Genomic DNA, 17290 nt, shown 5'->3' with positions numbered 1-17290 from the left:
ATTTAGAAACAAGAGAAGAAGTTGGTGACAGGCTGCTCTCATCAAATTCATGTTAATTTTCAATCTGGTGATCTGAGCTAAGTTTTTGGAGGTATGCATGTTAGTTATTTGTAAAATCCAAAGATGCTCCCAAAGGAAACCAAATTTATTGTCACTTTATTAGGACTTCCATTTAGGAGAAGAAATTCAGCATAATTGAGTTTATAAATGAAAAAAGTAATCTGAATATGACTAGATCCTGTAAAAATGTTAACACATCAGTTATGGTATAGCTTTGTACTAGAAGAAATGAATGGGAGTTAGTCCATTCATGACTAGGAAGTTCATTATATCACCACCATTTAAGAGTGATTATCCAATGTTAAAGTTCATACATTTTTATACATATTAATAGCATTTTTGTTGGCTGTACAGATATATAAAAATTAGTTATAAATTTAAAAAGAAAGGAGAAAGTCCTTAAGCAAAGGTGACTGCTTTTATGACATATTTGACCCATGAAATGCTCTTATTTTCAAAAAAATTATGGGTTTTTTTTTTAAAGGGAATAGGATGTGGATTACCATTACAATATTATTTGTTTATTTATTTATTTATCTATGGCTGTATCAGGTCTTAGTTGTGGAACGCAGGATCTTTCGTTGCAGGATCTTTTGTTGTGACATCTTTTGTTGCAGTGCACGGGCTTTTCTCTAGTTGTGGCACGCAGGCTCCAGAGCGCATGGGGCTCTGTAGTTGTGACATGTGGCACTGTAGTTGTGGAGTGCAGGCTCAGTAGTTGTGGTGCGTGGGCTTAGTTGCCCCGCGGCATGTGGGATCTTAGTTCCGGACCAGGGATGAACCTGAGTCCCCTGCATTGGAAGACATTCTTAACCACTGGACCACCAGGGAAGTCCCAGATTACCATTACAAAGTCTTGCTTATTCGTAGTCTAATGAGAAATTCAAAATTATAAGCAATTTGGTTGATAAGCACCACCACCCCCTCCAAAAAAATAAAAGAGAGAGGAAAACAGAGCACGTCATCTTTTATTTCCCTTAAGTCTGGATTCAATGATACTGAGCTTACTTCTAAACTCAGGGACGGGGTTGATTGATTCTAGCCCATCTGTGTTTTGATTGATGTAACAATGTGATTTAAGTATTTATGAATAATTGTTTAAAAGTCCCTATATTAGAAATATTAAACATGTATTAGAAATGTTAAACATGTTTTTTCTTAAATATTTTTAAAAAACAGACGAAACCCAAAGCCTATGGGTTTTTAAATGTAATATTAATTTATTCCCGTTTCTCCATATTGCCCATAGTCCTACCAGATGTGCTATTACAAATAGCTCACCCCTCAGATATGAGCCATATGGGCTCTGTAAACTGATTTGCACTTATTTTGAATAGGAATTGTACAGATTACAAATGAATAATTAAGGTAAATGTATATTGCCAAATAAATCTAAGAGCAAAATATTAAACTGTAGTAAATGAGAAAGGAATGTGCAAATGAAGACCTGCCTGTTTTAATAAGTTTAGTGGTTACCTCCTCAGTTTCAACCAAAAGAAAAGAGTTTTTTCTTTTTTTTGTTGTTGTGTTTAAAAAAAAAAAAGTCTTTAAAACTGCTTACAGAAGTATCTAAGACAAAAACAAGGAAATATAATGTTCTAAACTCAGCCAGTCCAAACCATTTGAGCTGCTATGACAGCTCATAAAACTGAGAGTAGTTTTTAACTGGGCTCTGTTTTACATTGCCAAAGTGAATTTTCCTTGCAGGAAGTAGCCAGAGGGTTTATTTAGTTTCCAATCCAAGGCTTTGATCTTTCTGTACTGTCACATCTCGGGTTACATAGCCCTTTTTCATTGCAGTAAATCTGCAACCGTTAATGAGAATAAAATTTCCTCCTCCTTGCTGATCACTTGCTGTTAAATGCCAAAGCACAGCCAACTGCATATTTGCAGATTTCAGCTACAATGTATGAAAACAGGGCAATCAGTTTAAACTTGTTGTCTTTGTAATTCATTTTATTGGGCTTTCTTCCTTTTTAAGTGACCTATTTTATCAAGTAAGTGGTTGCAAGGCCAAGCCTGGGAGAAAGATTTAGAATGCTAATAAGCTGAGAGGAGAAAGGTGTGCATGTGTTGGGGAGGCAGGGTACGGGAGTGGTTGCACATGCACGTGCACTGCCATTAATGTTCAAATTGGGTCTGCTTTCGTGCTCTTGAAAGACCCGACCTCTCTTTCCACTCAAATAAAGTAAGCTGGTTTGTTGTTTCTTTGATTATGTTGTATGTTCAGTTTCAACATAAATTTGTACTTAATGAGTTTATTTAATAAGTCAGAACATTACTTTTCACTTTCAACTTCAGAGAAGATTTCATAGTATTTAAAGGAACTTAAAGGATTTCAAAAAACTTGATCTCTACGTTGTAAGAGCTATTCTTAAAGTAAAAAGAACATCATTATAAGTATCCACTGAACCATCTTACCAAATGGGTCCTTACAAATATTGGAAATATTATAAATATCTGTTGAATAAATCAATGGAAATTCAAAATCACATTTAAGCAAGCTGAATTTTATACATTATTAAATATATGCATCTTCAGACTGAAATACAATAAAATCTCATTTTTTACTGCAATGAAACCTCTCAGTTGAAGCATTAACTATTTGATTCAGTTAATATACGTTGTTAAATTTATTTTTCACTTATACCTTTTATCTTTACTACCATCTTATTTTGTGGTTGGCAACTAAACTTATCTCTGTCAAGAAATTCACTTTTAGAATGCCATTTTAGACGATAGCCATTGATAAATATATTTTATTAATATATGTTGATATAGATCATATTAATATACATAAATATGAAATATGCTAAAATACATGAAAGAAAGAAATCAGCTTCTATTTTCTCACCATTGAAGCCAGTTACTACTATCTTATAGCTGTCTGTTTTCACAAAATAAGTTATTTCTATTTTCATAAAAATCAAAATGTTGGGATAAATCGACAGTGCATAATACCCATTCATTGATTTAGACAACTATCATAGAAACAATAACTGAAAATATATTGAAACACAGAATAAGATTTCTAACTTGGGGGCAGTAAAGTCAGATCTGATAAAACAGAGGACCCATTTTGGGGAAAGTGTCAGTTTTTAGTTACCCCAATAAGAAAGGAGGGTAAGAAAAGAATGGCTTGAAAATTTTAGGAGAGGGGGAGGTACAGCACTACCCTAGGCCTTTTCAGAAGGTATTTAGTATAATGTAGAAATGCTGAACTTTAAAATTATAGCTTGTACTTTTTTTTTTTTTTTTTTTTTTTTTTTTTTGCAGTACGCTGGCCTCTCACTGCTGTGGCCTCTCCCGCAGCGGAGCACAGGCTCCGGACGCGCAGGCCCAGCAGCCATGGCTCACGGGCCCAGCCGCTCCACGGCATGCAGGATCCTCCCGGACTGGGGCACGAACCCGTGTCCCCTGCATCGGCAGGCGGACTCCCAACCACTGTGCCACCAGGGAGGCCCAATAGCTTGTACTCCTAGCATTATTGTGTTTTCAAATAAGCCTATCTATGTGTACTTAAATTGTAACATGAAAGTTTGCATGTGGGCAAAAAATGGTAGAAACTAAAGCAGTTTTAGATACTGTATCTGAGGGTGGTGGGGACTGTTCGAAGTTTGCTTCTTTGTTTTTCTAATACTTTAAATCTGCATCAGACAGTCCACAATCCATCCAAAATTCTGGACATGAAAGTCCACAGAAAATTTCTGCACAAAATAAACATATTTTTTTAAGTTTTTGTTGTTATTTAAAAAGAAAAAGAAAAATCTTAAGTGAAACTGCTCCAAAGAGTTTGTTTCTGTAACATGAACCGTCCAGTCCAGTTTTAAATGAAATTACTGGAAAGGAATAGAAACAATGCAGGCTTCAATGCCGTACAGACTCAATCTTTATTCTAATTGTATAATTTGAAATATTATTCTCTAAAATGGTTTCAAATCTGTCTATAATCTGAGATATGCTGATTAATAGTAATGCTGGCATTTATTGAAATATATTTACTGAGTGCCAGGCAGTATGCTAATTGCTATCATTACATCCCTTATCTAATTTGATCTTCATAACAGCTCAGGGAAGGAGACATTAAGAAAACCCAAGCTTATTGAGTTAAGCAACTTGCCCAAGTTATCTCCCCACCTCTCAGTGTTCTACTCTTATTTTTACCCCACCTCACTCTCTTCCCTCTGTTACAGGCAAGGAAGTGCCCTTTTTTTCAAAGTCCAGTTGGTTCATTTTGCTCGGAACCCCATTCCTTCTTACCTTCCTAAGGACTTCTTTCATGTCACCACTCTTTTCCCTTCTACTAGATCGTTCCTGTCAGAATATAAACACAATGTGGAATCTCCAACGTTAAACTCTCTTTGCCCCAAAATCACATTCCAGCTACTACCCATTTCTCATTTCTCTTCATACAGTGCATCTCAAAAGACTCCCATTCACTCTTCTATTTCTCCAGTTTTGTCACAATCGCTAGTAATCTTCATATTGCCAAATCCATGGACCTTTCTCATCTTTAACTCTCAGCAGTGTTGGACACAGATATCCAGGCCCTGCTTTTTGAAACTCCCTTCTTTCAGCTCTCAAGATACCCTGTTTTTTTAATTTTCCTCCTAAGATCTTCTCCATTCCTTCCCAGTGTTGTTCTCTGCTGGATATTCCTCCTCCTTTTCACCTTTAAATGCTGGTTACTTCAGGACTTCAACCCTGTTCTCTATCCATATCCTTTTGGGGAGCCCTCTTTTCTAATTTCACCCACTACCTAGAGGATTTCATCCAGATCCCATGGCATTAAATACTATCTGAAGGCTTGTATTTTTATCGGATGCCTCTCCTCTGAGCACCAGCTTTATTCCTCTCACTATTTAACATACCCAATTGAATGTTTAATAAAATCATCAGACTTAACTTTTGATTTCCTACATGCAAATAGGTGCCTCCTCTAATCTTCCATCTCAGTAAATGTCACCACCATCCAGTAGTTCAAGCCATAAACTTTGGAGTCTTCCCTGGTTCCTCCCTTTTCTTCACCATTACCACTCTCCCCAGTGCAAACCATCTGCAAGTCCTGTTGTTTTCATTTCTAGACTGTCTGAAATTTGGGCTTTTCTTTCCATTTCCACCGTTAGTACTCTAGTCCAAGCCACCATCATCTGTCACCTGAACCATTCAAAATAGCCTCCAAATTAATTTCCCTGCTTCTGCATTTACCTTCCCTTGCAATCCATTTTCCCCCATAGTAACCATTGTGATCTTTTTAAAGTGTAAATCAGATCATTTCAAATGTATAATGTGTAGTATTTATTAACTGTATAATCAAGATGTATATATAGGGCTTCTCTGGTGGCGCAGTGGTTGAGAGTCCACCTGCCAACGCAGGGGACACGGGTTCGTGCCCCGGTCTGGGAAGATTCCACATGCCGCAGAGCGGCTAGGCCCTTCAAAAGGCAGTTTTTTATGTTATGTAGGTTACTAAAAAATTACCTATATAGCATAGGCTCCTACCAACAATTTTATAATACAAGCACATAATACTATATATACATTTTTTTTTTTTTTTTTTTTTTTTTTTTGCGGTACGCGGGCCTCTCACAGTTGTGGCCTCTCCCGTTGCGGAGCACAAGCTCCGGACGCGCAGGCTCAGCGGCCATGGCTCACAGGCCTAGCTGCTCTGCGGCATGTGGGATCTTCCCTGACCGGGGCACGAACCCGTGTCCCCTGCATCGGCAGGCGGACTCTCAACCACTGCGCCTCCAGGGAAGCCCAAAATATAATTTTTTGAGATGACTTAAAGTATCCTATTTATTATTCTTTATATCACTTTTTAAAAACATCTTTAAAGGTAATAGTATTATCGTGCTTAGAAAAATAATTAAGGAATTAATACTAAGTACAGTGTCAGTTTTTATACATCAGTGGTCTTCAACATGTTCCTGCTAACTTTTGTGTTATTCTCACACCTTGATTAAATAAGGGTGTGTGTATGTGTGTCCCAATGAAATAAACATCTTAAACATTTTTGATTTGTCCTTAATCTTTAGAGGACACAAATTAATCATTAGAGAAGAATGCCGTAATGTCTTAAATAGACACTTTTTTTTTAAGAGCATGCTATTTTGAGTGTTGAATTTGTTAACTTCTGTTACAAAAGATTCTACCTTTAACATTTTCTTACAGAAGAAAAAATCAGGTAATCTAAAGACAATAGTATTTGTCAATTATATCTCAAAGCCAGAAAAAAAATAAAAATAATTTTAAAAGACACTGTGATGAATTTTCTTAGATTAAAAAGTAAACAGATTTATAGATTCATATTTTTGCATTTTAACCTAAGCAGTGCAATATTTGACAAAGAATCACATTATTATTAAAATACAACCTCCTGAGTTATATAGGCTGTTTAATAAGACACTTTTTTGTTTTTGACACTGATCTTTAATGGTCTGGTAATTCATTAGAATTTAGTTACTTCATTATAACAGTAAGCACTTTGGAGGGATTAGTTCAGACAGTAGCTTTTCATAGCTTTGTAATAGAATGTCTCTTTAGAAACACATCAATGCCCTACAAAACATAATTTGAATAATTGTGAGATTTGAAGAGACATTGTATCAAAGAGTTTGATTTAAATGTTGGGTTCTGATGCATCCCATCTCATGAGCAAAGGTTTACGTAGGTAGGTAGGTAGGTAGGTAGGCAGATAGATATTCCCAAGGAAATAAGTTACAAAACATTTTAGTCCTTGAATGTTTTTTAATGCTGATGTCATAGCTGTTGATGAATTCTCAAAACTTTTAATTGAAAGGGTTTTAGATTTGTTAAAATCATTAGGTTTTCTCATTTTTTTAAAAAAGGCAGTAAACCTCCATTGAGGGTTATGGAAATGGAAAGGAAGTCTGGAGTTAAGGGGATTAATTATGACCTATAATCCTGTGGATTTTACCTGTAGGGATTTTAGGCCAATGTGCAGTCTTTCAGCAGTAGCCCAAATCACTTGGTAATCTTGTAAGTACTCAGCGCCTCTGCCAACTAAATATAACTCAGACCTACTTCAGAGAGGCAAATGCGGCATTCTGTAATAGAATCTATTTTCAAATGTGGCCTTGTTTCTGTATTTGAGAAGAAGGGTTAGTATTTTTCTAAACTTTATACTTTTATCATTAAAGTTAATTATTGGTGAGTGTGAAATCTATGTATGGCTATGTTGCTTTTTACATAAAAGCTACACATTTCAGACTAGAGAGGCACGATCAACAAATGGTTTCTTGTGCCTGTAATCAAAGTTAAACATTTTAAGTAATTAGTCTTTTGAATAGACTTATAGAGAGGAGCATAATTAATGATTTTCTGAATATCATCTCTTTTGTGGACATAAGTCAGCATTCTATCTCAAATAATATACCATACTTTAATATATTTTTAAGCCTATTTTCTTTGTTTAGCTTTATCTTAAGTTGATACATCCCACTTTTTCAGAAATTCTTTCCATTTCAGGTTTTTCCAGCCAAAAACAAAGCACCTTCATATTGGCCTGTCAGAAATTAAAAGGCAAAACAATCTTGAAAAGGAATCCGGATTCCTTTTTCAGTGGCTAATTTAGCGCCCCTCAAATGTGAAAGGATGGGAGGAGGCTCCTATGAACATAGTTAGGCAAGTAAATTTTTAAATTGCAACTGTAACTTAAATTGATACAAGAAACCCCACAAAGCTATATTTACATGGGTACTTAAACTTCATGTGGAGATCTCTTTTGAGGTGGCAAATAAGCAGGAATTCTTAAAAGTCTCAAAAAGTTTTTTAAAAAGGTTTCTGGGTTTTAAGGACTTTATAAATATTGGGCTATTATAGTTCAGCTCATTCTCTGTATATACTAAGGGGAAAACAGAAACTATGTCAATATCCTACAGTTGAATTTTGCCTTTTTCTTCTAAAATCTGAGGGAGAGAAGTACTATTTGCCATCAGCAAGTGTGCACCCTAGTCATTTTAAATCAATTTGTAATCTTTCCTTGTCCTGCATACTTGAAGTAATTAATATGGATATACCTATGTGCTAGTTGGAAATACTGCTTAAAACCCTACACTGCCTTTAATTTAAAAAATGTATAGTGCATTCCCGTCTCCCTGAAGAATTCTCCTCATGGTTACCCAGCTCTGCTTATGTGTCCTGTATTGTCAGATTGGCACCACCCCAAGACAGTGAACATCACAGAATGAAGATACCCCACCCTAAACACTTCTGTGACCCTGTGCCCTTTTCAAAGAAAAGCCAACACTACAGCATTAAACCTAAGTGCAGGAATGTATGCAGTGTGGGAAGTGATGATTTGTGTGAAATAACTAAAAACCTTACCCTTGATTTACTACTTTCAAAATAAAGTCCCTGAATATAAAATAAGATGAAAAAGCATGTAAAGAGACTTTCCCAGTATTATTCATCCCTAAAGGTGTTGTATCGTTTGCATCTATCTTGACATAGAATCTGAAGGGTTTTGATTGAATAATTTTATTTATACAAGCAGTCCAGTCTCACTATGGTAAAGGAAGATATGATTGGCCATGGCATTATTTTAGTGCAACAACAGTTAGTTGCCTATGTGTAGGCATAAATCTCTATGAATTATGTAAGAGCCCTGTAAAGGCAAACAGAAAGCATGTGTAAGAAGCATGCCAAGTATGATAGAGTATCTCTTAACAGTCTAGATTATATGGCAGGAGCCAGCATTTCTTAAGTATTTTCTAGGGAAGCCTCTATCATTTTCATATGTCATAACAATAACACCAAGTACATACTACAAGAGTCTTTGTACTGTTCTTGTAAAAGACCTGGAAATATAATAATCTCAAGGCAGAGAGATGTTAAAAGGGATAGCCATTATTCTTACTTTACCAAAAAAAAAAAAAAAGAAATCATGACAAAGAAAGTTACAGATTTAGACGGAGACGAGTTATATCAGTAGAGACATAAATTATATCCAGATATTCTGGTTTTGAGGTCATTGCACCCCACTAACTTTAATAAAATGCAGGAGTTGTTGATAAGTTCATACTTAAGTTAGTGTAGCTGAATTTGTAAACATAATTACTAGTCCTTAAATTAAGGGAGAAAAATGCCCTTGTACATCAGTGATAAAGAAAAAAAAGTATGTTTCCTTATGTTGCTTTAAAAACAATAATTTTAAAATATGGTAATAGGGCGAAGTCAGAAAAGTAATTGTTAGAATCATATACTTCTGCATTGAAGTCTACACGGAATTTGCTTGGTGTCAATGCAGTGTGTGCAAAAGGTGCTTAGCCCCATTCTATGAAGAAACTGTTAGAAATACCTTGTTTCATCATCAGAAGACTGCAATCTGGTTGATCAGGATGACTTCAATCAGTTTGTGTCTTGGCAATCTAAAATTAGCCTTAGACCTAAGTAGAAAATGAATTTACCTTTTTTTGTACAGACCTATAATATAATAAATACATTATCAAGGGCCAAGAGAGTTTATGAAATTTAAGAGTAGAGATTTACTTTAGTAACTGTTCTTCTAGTGCTAAATGCATTGCTGGTGTATTATGTAGTATATGGAGATCCTAAGTGCTCTAGAGGATACTAAATAACTATTAAATATTTATCTGACCTGTATTGATTACTGAAATTACTGAAGGCTGAAAGTATCTATATAACACTGCCCAACATAGATGTTTTAATTATGCTAAGTGAAATAAGTCAGTCACAGAAAGCAAATACTATATGATATCACATATGTGGAATCTAAAAAATACAGCAAATTAGTGAATAAAACAAAAAAGCAGACTCACAGATATAGACAACAAACTAGTGGTTACCAGTGAGGAGAGGGAAAGGGGAGTGACAAGATGGGGTAAAGGGGGGAAAAAGTGGTTTTATTGGATTATATGAAATCATGTGTGTAAAACTTGAAAATTGTAAAGCGCTATAGAATTTAAAGAATCATTCAATTTAAATTTTTTATTAAAAGAATAAAGTATCATAATAATACAAGGAAATGCCTGTTGTATATTTGATATTATAAACTTATTTTAGAATCGAACTTTCAAACTTTGATGCTTAGCTACTTAAAAACATGCACTTTTAATTTGTTTAAATATAGTTTCTATTATCCATACTTGTGCCCTCAATTTTAGAAAAATATTACTTAGTCTGATTTAGCTACATAAAAGGTCCTTATCAATCACCACTTGATTTTTATCAGCCAAAGGTAATTTGCAGGCTATTTAGCCTAAAAATTATTGAGACAAATAAATGAATAAGTAGACTAGGGCATAAATTGGAAACTTTACATTAAGCTTATAAGATTAAGCTTAATAAGCTTAATAAGCTTGATAAGATTTTTGAGATTTTTTTTACAACTAACATTTATATACCTCTTATGAAATGTAGTAAAAGAAAAAGTTTCAAAGCGATATAAAAATATTCCAAACCGTATTATTTAAGGACGTCGGACAAGGTTTTAACAGAAGCTTAACATTAATTTTTAATTTACAAGAGACTGATATGTCAGTAGGGGTAGCATGCATGTTAGATAGTGGTATTACCTCTTTGATTATATCCATATGTCAGATTTCTGTCTGCTTTATAAAGAATGATGGGGAGTTGATATAGCCCGTTATGTGTAGTACTTGTGATAATTTTAGGTTCTATTCCATCTCTTGAACTTGTTCATTTTGATAGTGCATTATCATTCTAAGATTCTGGTTGGTGTTTAAATTTCAGTAACTGAAGGTCATTATTCATATTTTAACTGGACTAAAAAGTTTTTAATGCTAGCATTAACTTTTGAATTATGCTCGAGCTCTTAGACTTTACAGCATGTTTAGTTTCTTTTCATTTCTTATTAGTATTTTTCAGTATTTAATAGTCTCCTGCTCCCACCTCCAGCAAGAACTCTCCTCTCTGTTCAACATCAGAAACATTTTCCTCTTTGGCATGTGCTTTTAGTTCCCCAAGCAGTATAAGCAAATTGGAAAGTTCAGCTGTCATTCTTGGAAGGTCATAGATCACACTAGCAGCCTGAGTAATCCAAGAGGTTTTAAGTATCATAGCATTTAGTTTAAAGTGAAATTTGCTCTGACAGAGCTGGCAGACCAATAGGAAAAAGAAATATTTGTGCTTGGAGAAGTGCATATGTAGAGACCAAGAGTCTAACTGATGGCTGGAAGTGATTTCAGTCTAAAAAAACAAATCATTAAGAGAGTGCATAGGGGTAAAATACACAGTTCATATTTTAAAGAGTCTCAAAATGAACCAGCAACTAAGGTTAGCATTACATAGTAATTAGCTGTGGTGTTCAGACTTTAACTCACTCAGTACCAGACAGTATGGTTAAACTATCACTGTGAAAACATCGCTACTTAAACTCTCTACTTTAAACCTACAGCAGTAATTTTTGTACCTTAAAAAACCAAAGTATTATGACAGGTTATATAAATGTTGAACCAGTAACAGACAAACAATTATTTAAAAGAGGTGCTAATGACTAAGTTTATTGACCTAGGGGTTAGTTAAGCAGCTCAGCAAGTTCCCTTAACATTTGGTGGTGTGAACTGAGGCATTCCTTGATATTATAGAACTGCTAATTTCAAGAAGTCCTTGTACTTAATTGAAGAAATGCAAGCTAAAGATGACAAGATGGTATACTTTCATTAAAAGATTGCTATAAAAATTTTGAGACCATTATAAGTTTCAGTAAATATTCACTTCAGCATCATCACATCTGATGGCTTCTATTAGGCACCTATTAGAGTATTTTTTCTGTTAATTGCTACAAATAAGGGAAAAAAATCTTCTAATGGCTCCAGTTATTTCTTTCAAGTCATTGTTCTGTTCAAGAAAGCCAATTTTGAGTCACAGGAATACAAGGTTTATAAATTCTTTCCTTAGATGTGCAAAGCAGATTAATAAGAGTAGAATAGAAGGGACTCCAGCAAGATGGTAGACTGACCTGACTTGGAAGGGCCCCCTCCTGTATAGATATAGAAAGGGTGGACAAAATATAACCCCAAGTGACACACAAACACAAAAGAACCACCACAAGAATATTGAACTAGGTATAGGTTATATGGTATAGGAAGATAGAGCTGAATTCCCTATATAGAGCCTGGAACTTCAAAGGGATGCCTTTTTCTCATCAGTTGAAAAGAGGACTAGATGATTTTAATTCACCAGCCCAGAGAAGTGGCTAAAACTTGTCTTCTGCCCTAAGACCCTAGAAGAGGAGGATAGTCACCCATGAGGAACAGGAATCATACGCTTGCTTCATGAACACGCATGGGGTCAGAATTTATACTATACATTTAATTCAGGAAACCCCAAGTCAAGAAATTATCATTAAAATGGCTTCAGGACAGTGAAATTCCAGGACCTTGATATATTATAAACAAATACAGAACCTCTCTGTAGAAGTATCTCGAAGCTCAAGGGCCAGCAGACAGGCAAAAAAGAAAAAAATGACTAAGCTTGTGAAGAAAGGGACCGTCATGAAGAAGAATTGTCAGAGGCAACAGTAAAAGAGTAAGGATGCCCAAGAACTGGAGTTAATAGAAGAATCTCAGTGAGACTATAAATTAAAAAAAAATAATAAAAAGGGATAGAAGACTTAATCCAAAGATGATATAATATGAAAAAGTACCAACTGTAACATCTCCACATAAAAAAATATAATCATTAAAATAGGCTCTGGAGATGGGTTAAATAACAGATTAAGATGTATAATAAGTGTAAATTGAATGGTATTAGAAGAGCGTCAGTGAAATGGAATTTCTTTCCATTTGGAATAAATCAGTGACTATTTTACACATGCTTCCTCCATCATTAGTACAAATTAGTTTTTATCTGAAGCATCTCAGTATAGTAACTAAATTGAAAGGATTTGTCCCCAAGATGGTATTTTCCCCTTAGAACTGACAGATGTCTTTTTCAAAAAAATTTTTTTAATAAGTTCCAGATGAGTACATTAAATACAACCTCCCACTACTCCTATCATTTATAATTTTGAAGAAAATATTACTTAGTTTGTTTTCACTAAAAATGATTCTTTAAAATTGATAACCATGCATATAAAAGATTAAGAGTAAAAGAAAACTAAATGGAAAATGACAGCTAAACTTAATACATATTGGTGAAACTCATTAAAAGACTGCTTCACTCTGCTCATTTTCTCTATAATACAAAGGCTCAAGTCAAAAGCAATCAGTAACACTTTTGAGCAACCTAAAATATATATTATTACATTTAAATTTATAGAAACAAGATGCTATTGACAGGTTCAATGAAAATTTTAGATGTTTTCCTATAATAGTAGTACTTTAACATGCAAGTTCATTACATTTTTCAGTGTCCAAGACAATCAACATCTTCTCTCATTTTTATACGCCTCCACATTCACAAGCTTTTTTGCATATGAATGATAGTGATTCCTATTTAACTCTAAATTGTTTCACATATATAAAGACATCGATTATATGAAAAAGCAATGGAAACCACATTCCATCAATGTTAAATATGCTGAGAAGTTTAAATTTGATAAAGCTTGCTTTAAAACTTTGTAAAAGTACGATACTCGGTGATAAAACAAGCTCTCCATCTAGCGGTGGCTCTCTAAATTGCAAACATTTAGATCTTGATTTAGTAATACGTTACTATACAAATGTTAGGTATAATTTTATAGGGATTATGTCAGTCAATCCAGACTTCTCTTATTGCTATATATGAATTTCAAGAAAAAAATGGTCTCTTCTGCCAGAATAGCCCATCTCTTCCTGTTCAGTACAGGGACAAACTATTTCTACAGTTTGATTTCATCTACATGGAATACTACAGCCTCTTATTTATTTGATGAAACATATCCCCATATTAAAGGGGCAAAAATTGTTTCATTCCAGTTAACTATAACCTCAAATTTTTGGCCAGTTTTGAAGTTCTTTCTCTTCATTCTCAGTTCCCAAATAGTAAATGTATAACTTAAAACTCCATTTCAAAAGAGAAAAGATACCATTTTTTGTCATGAAATGTAGCATATTTGATCATTGTTAGTTCTGCCAGTGCCTCTACAGACTCGCATTACTTCACATATGGACAGCCATAATATTCTTAAATGTTCCCCATCCTTTTGCCTCTCAACCCCTTGTTCCCCAATTATCTTTTTGAAACACAGAAGTAAGTTGTTCTTGGTCCCCTTCTTAAAAACACTGACAGCTCTCCAAAAGTATGTGGTTCTTAGTATGGCATATGAAGAGCTTTTAAAATCTAGTCCTAACCTCCCTTTCTAGCTTTATCTTCTGCTACTGCTTACATTGCAAACCTAAGACTTTGACCATAACAAATCATTTGCTCTTCTTCAGCACTTTCTCTTGCTCAGGCTGCCACACCATCAGGAATTATCTCTCTATCTCCACATGTGAAATCCTACTTGCCCTTTAAGATTCATCCATTCATGCAATCAAACACTTTTTGAAATCCCACGCCATGTCAGATACAGCACTAGATGCTGGTGATATAGCAATGAATAAGATAGTCCTTACCATTCATGGTGCTTACAATCTAATAGGAAATGAAGATAAAAAATAAAATATAATGTCAGGAAGTGACAGATACATTAAAATCAAAGCATTTTCTATAAAGGCTTTCTAGTTCTTGAGATCCTTCTGTAACAATTTGTACATATCTCTAATATACTCTCACATTATTTTATTTGGTCCTATTCTACTCTGTAGTAATTTATAAATGTACTAGGGTAATACAACACATTATTATCAGAATTTTGTTCCGTATTAGTTGCCTCCAATCCATGGTCAGGGACCATGTCTTGTTTATTATCGCCTTCCAAGCAACACATCTTTTTTTTTGACATTGACTTCCAACACTATACTTAACACATTGTAGAAAGTCATGTACTATTTGAATGGATGGGTGGATGGATGTACAGAAGATCACTATTACGTAGACCTAAATTTCCCATGACAAATCATACTTAAGCTGAAATTACTCTGATGATAAATTTATAACCTAGTTGGAAAGGAAGATAAACATATTGATTTTGGTTCTATGATCAGTATATTGGAGTAATTAATAAAAAGAATGAACTGTTCTAGGAGACTGTTACTAAATTATTTCATGCAGTGTTATAATGTCCTGGAGCTGTATCCTCCAAAAAATGTTAAGTCCTTTGACTTAACGATCCCAAAAGAATTCCAGCCTTCAGTATTATCTTATGGATCACAAAGATAGGTAGTTAATAAGTGTCATTGTTCCCTACTTGTAAGTATATTGTCATAAAGGATTTTGTCGTAGGGAGAATAGAATCCCCAAAGAAAGACCCAAGCTAAAAAGATGAAATTCAACATGGTAGTTGTAAGTTATAAATTTCATGTGTGTCTGTATGTATATACACACACAACTATACACACACATATACAGTCAATGTAAGCCATTTTGTGATAATGCCTCCTTAAAAATTTTGTTCAGGATCAACACAGTTTTGGCCTACATTAGCAGAGAGTCAGAAATGGGATCTCGTTTTTATCTTCTGTACTGGTTTCAGACCATATCATAAGTACCACATTGTTTTCAGCTTCTTTATTTTAAGGTTAATACTGAAAAAATTGAAATACTTTAGAAAACAAATGATTTTAGAGACCATGTCATGAGGATTGATTAAATGAGAGTTGTGAAATAGTCATATTAAGGAATAATTAGACTTCTTGTATGGTTTGAGAAGGTAATTCTAGGACTCATAGAACCAGATTTCAGATGGGTGTTAATGAAGAACTTTCTCATAGTTTGGTAAGTCTGTAGAAGGAACGAACTGCCTTGACAATGTAGAGTTATGGAGGTGTTATGACAAGAGCTGTATAGACCCTGTCAAGGATGTTGTGAATGAAAGAGTACACTAGAGTATTTCTAAAAATGTTTCCAAGTCAAAGATTCTATGAGCCTATGAAAAGAGAACTTGGCTTGAATGTATCCTTTTTTTTTTTCCTGTGTTATTCACTAATATATTCATTATGTGCTTTGCATTCATTTTGCTGACCTGGAAGTTTCAAAGAAGAAAAAGACTTGTATTGCTTTTATCTAACTTTAATAAAATAATGATAATACTTTTCACTTATGCAGCACTTTTCACCCAAGGATTTCAAAGGGCTTTACAAATATGCACTAATTAAGCCTCACAAACAGCCAGAGGTAGGTGATTTTCTTTCCTTTCTACAGGAATGTCAATTCTGACACAGAAGTTTAATCAGAGCCTCGGAGTGCCTAGAATTCCTTACTGGCTGCCATTCCCTTTGTAATATGCTGCATGTGAAGCATCACTTGTCATGTCTGGATTTCTTTTTTTCACCCTTCTCTGAATCATCTCAAGTTTAGAATTCTAATGAATGATGTTGAAAATTTGTTTGAAGCCTTGTAAATATTACAGAAAACTTAGTCTTCTGCTTGCTGAATGCTAATTAGATTTCTAAATGTTTGTTTAAAAATAAAACCTAGGTGTGGTTTTATATTTGTTGTTGAATTTTAAATATATATTTTTTACTTATAAAGAATTTGTCATTTTTTCTAAGTACCCCAAAATCATTGTTCTTAGGACATAAAAGTTAATGGCAGATGGATTTGGGGGCCTTACCTTTCCTAGTTGTCTTTTCACAACAAACAGTGACCATTTTCTTTAGACTAGAATTATATATTTTCAAGAAGCAGTATTGCATTTTGGTATTTTTCTAATTTAAAGGTCCAAAATATATCTAGACATTGAGGATAAAGGTTAAATGACGCTACATAATTAGTCTTGTAAAGAAAAAGTGGTCTAGTAGTAGCATATTCTACTCGAAAGGGACACACAGCTTTTTTATATAGTTTAGGAGTACCAGGAAGAGAATATGTACGTATGGAGACACACATGCAGTGTTGGATTAAATTCCAATATAAATAGCCAAATATACAAACTCTTCTCTGAAGCAGGATGGTCACACAGGGCACGAGCAGGTACAGCATATCACAACTTAGTTTCTGTTGGTTCTGAGGGTCCCTGTTGAGGGCATGCAAGTGGCTTTAATACTGTGTACTCTAAGTCAAGTCTTAGTGGATCAGGAAAGGACAATTTTTGCTGTGATACTTCCTTTTATATTCACGTTTCTGTCCCCTTCCAGAAGAATTTATATAATCCATCTGCTTCTGTTGGGAAAACTTACATTAGGCTCTCCTGGTTTGAACC

General features: G+C 34.4%; 1 protein-coding gene across 3 annotated transcripts in view; it reads left to right on the top strand.

The window, feature by feature from the left end:
• The window catches only part of KIFAP3 (kinesin associated protein 3), a 158131-nt gene that overhangs the window by 137459 nt on the left and 3382 nt on the right, over window positions 1-17290 (top strand). The window contains exon 20 of one of the 3 annotated variants that reach the window (XM_067728599.1): window positions 16195-16263. The exons of the other annotated variants lie outside the window; for them this stretch is intronic. Within the exon in view, the coding sequence (XP_067584700.1) occupies window positions 16195-16240 (46 nt within the window). The 3' untranslated portion in view covers window positions 16241-16263. The remainder of the gene's footprint in view (window positions 1-16194; window positions 16264-17290) is intronic. 3 annotated transcript variants of the gene reach the window in all.

The sequence above is a fragment of the Pseudorca crassidens genome, chromosome 2 (genome assembly GCF_039906515.1).
Source record: "Pseudorca crassidens isolate mPseCra1 chromosome 2, mPseCra1.hap1, whole genome shotgun sequence".
NCBI classification, from domain to species: Eukaryota; Metazoa; Chordata; class Mammalia; order Artiodactyla; family Delphinidae; genus Pseudorca; species Pseudorca crassidens.
This window is presented reverse-complemented; position numbering and strand designations above follow the sequence as displayed.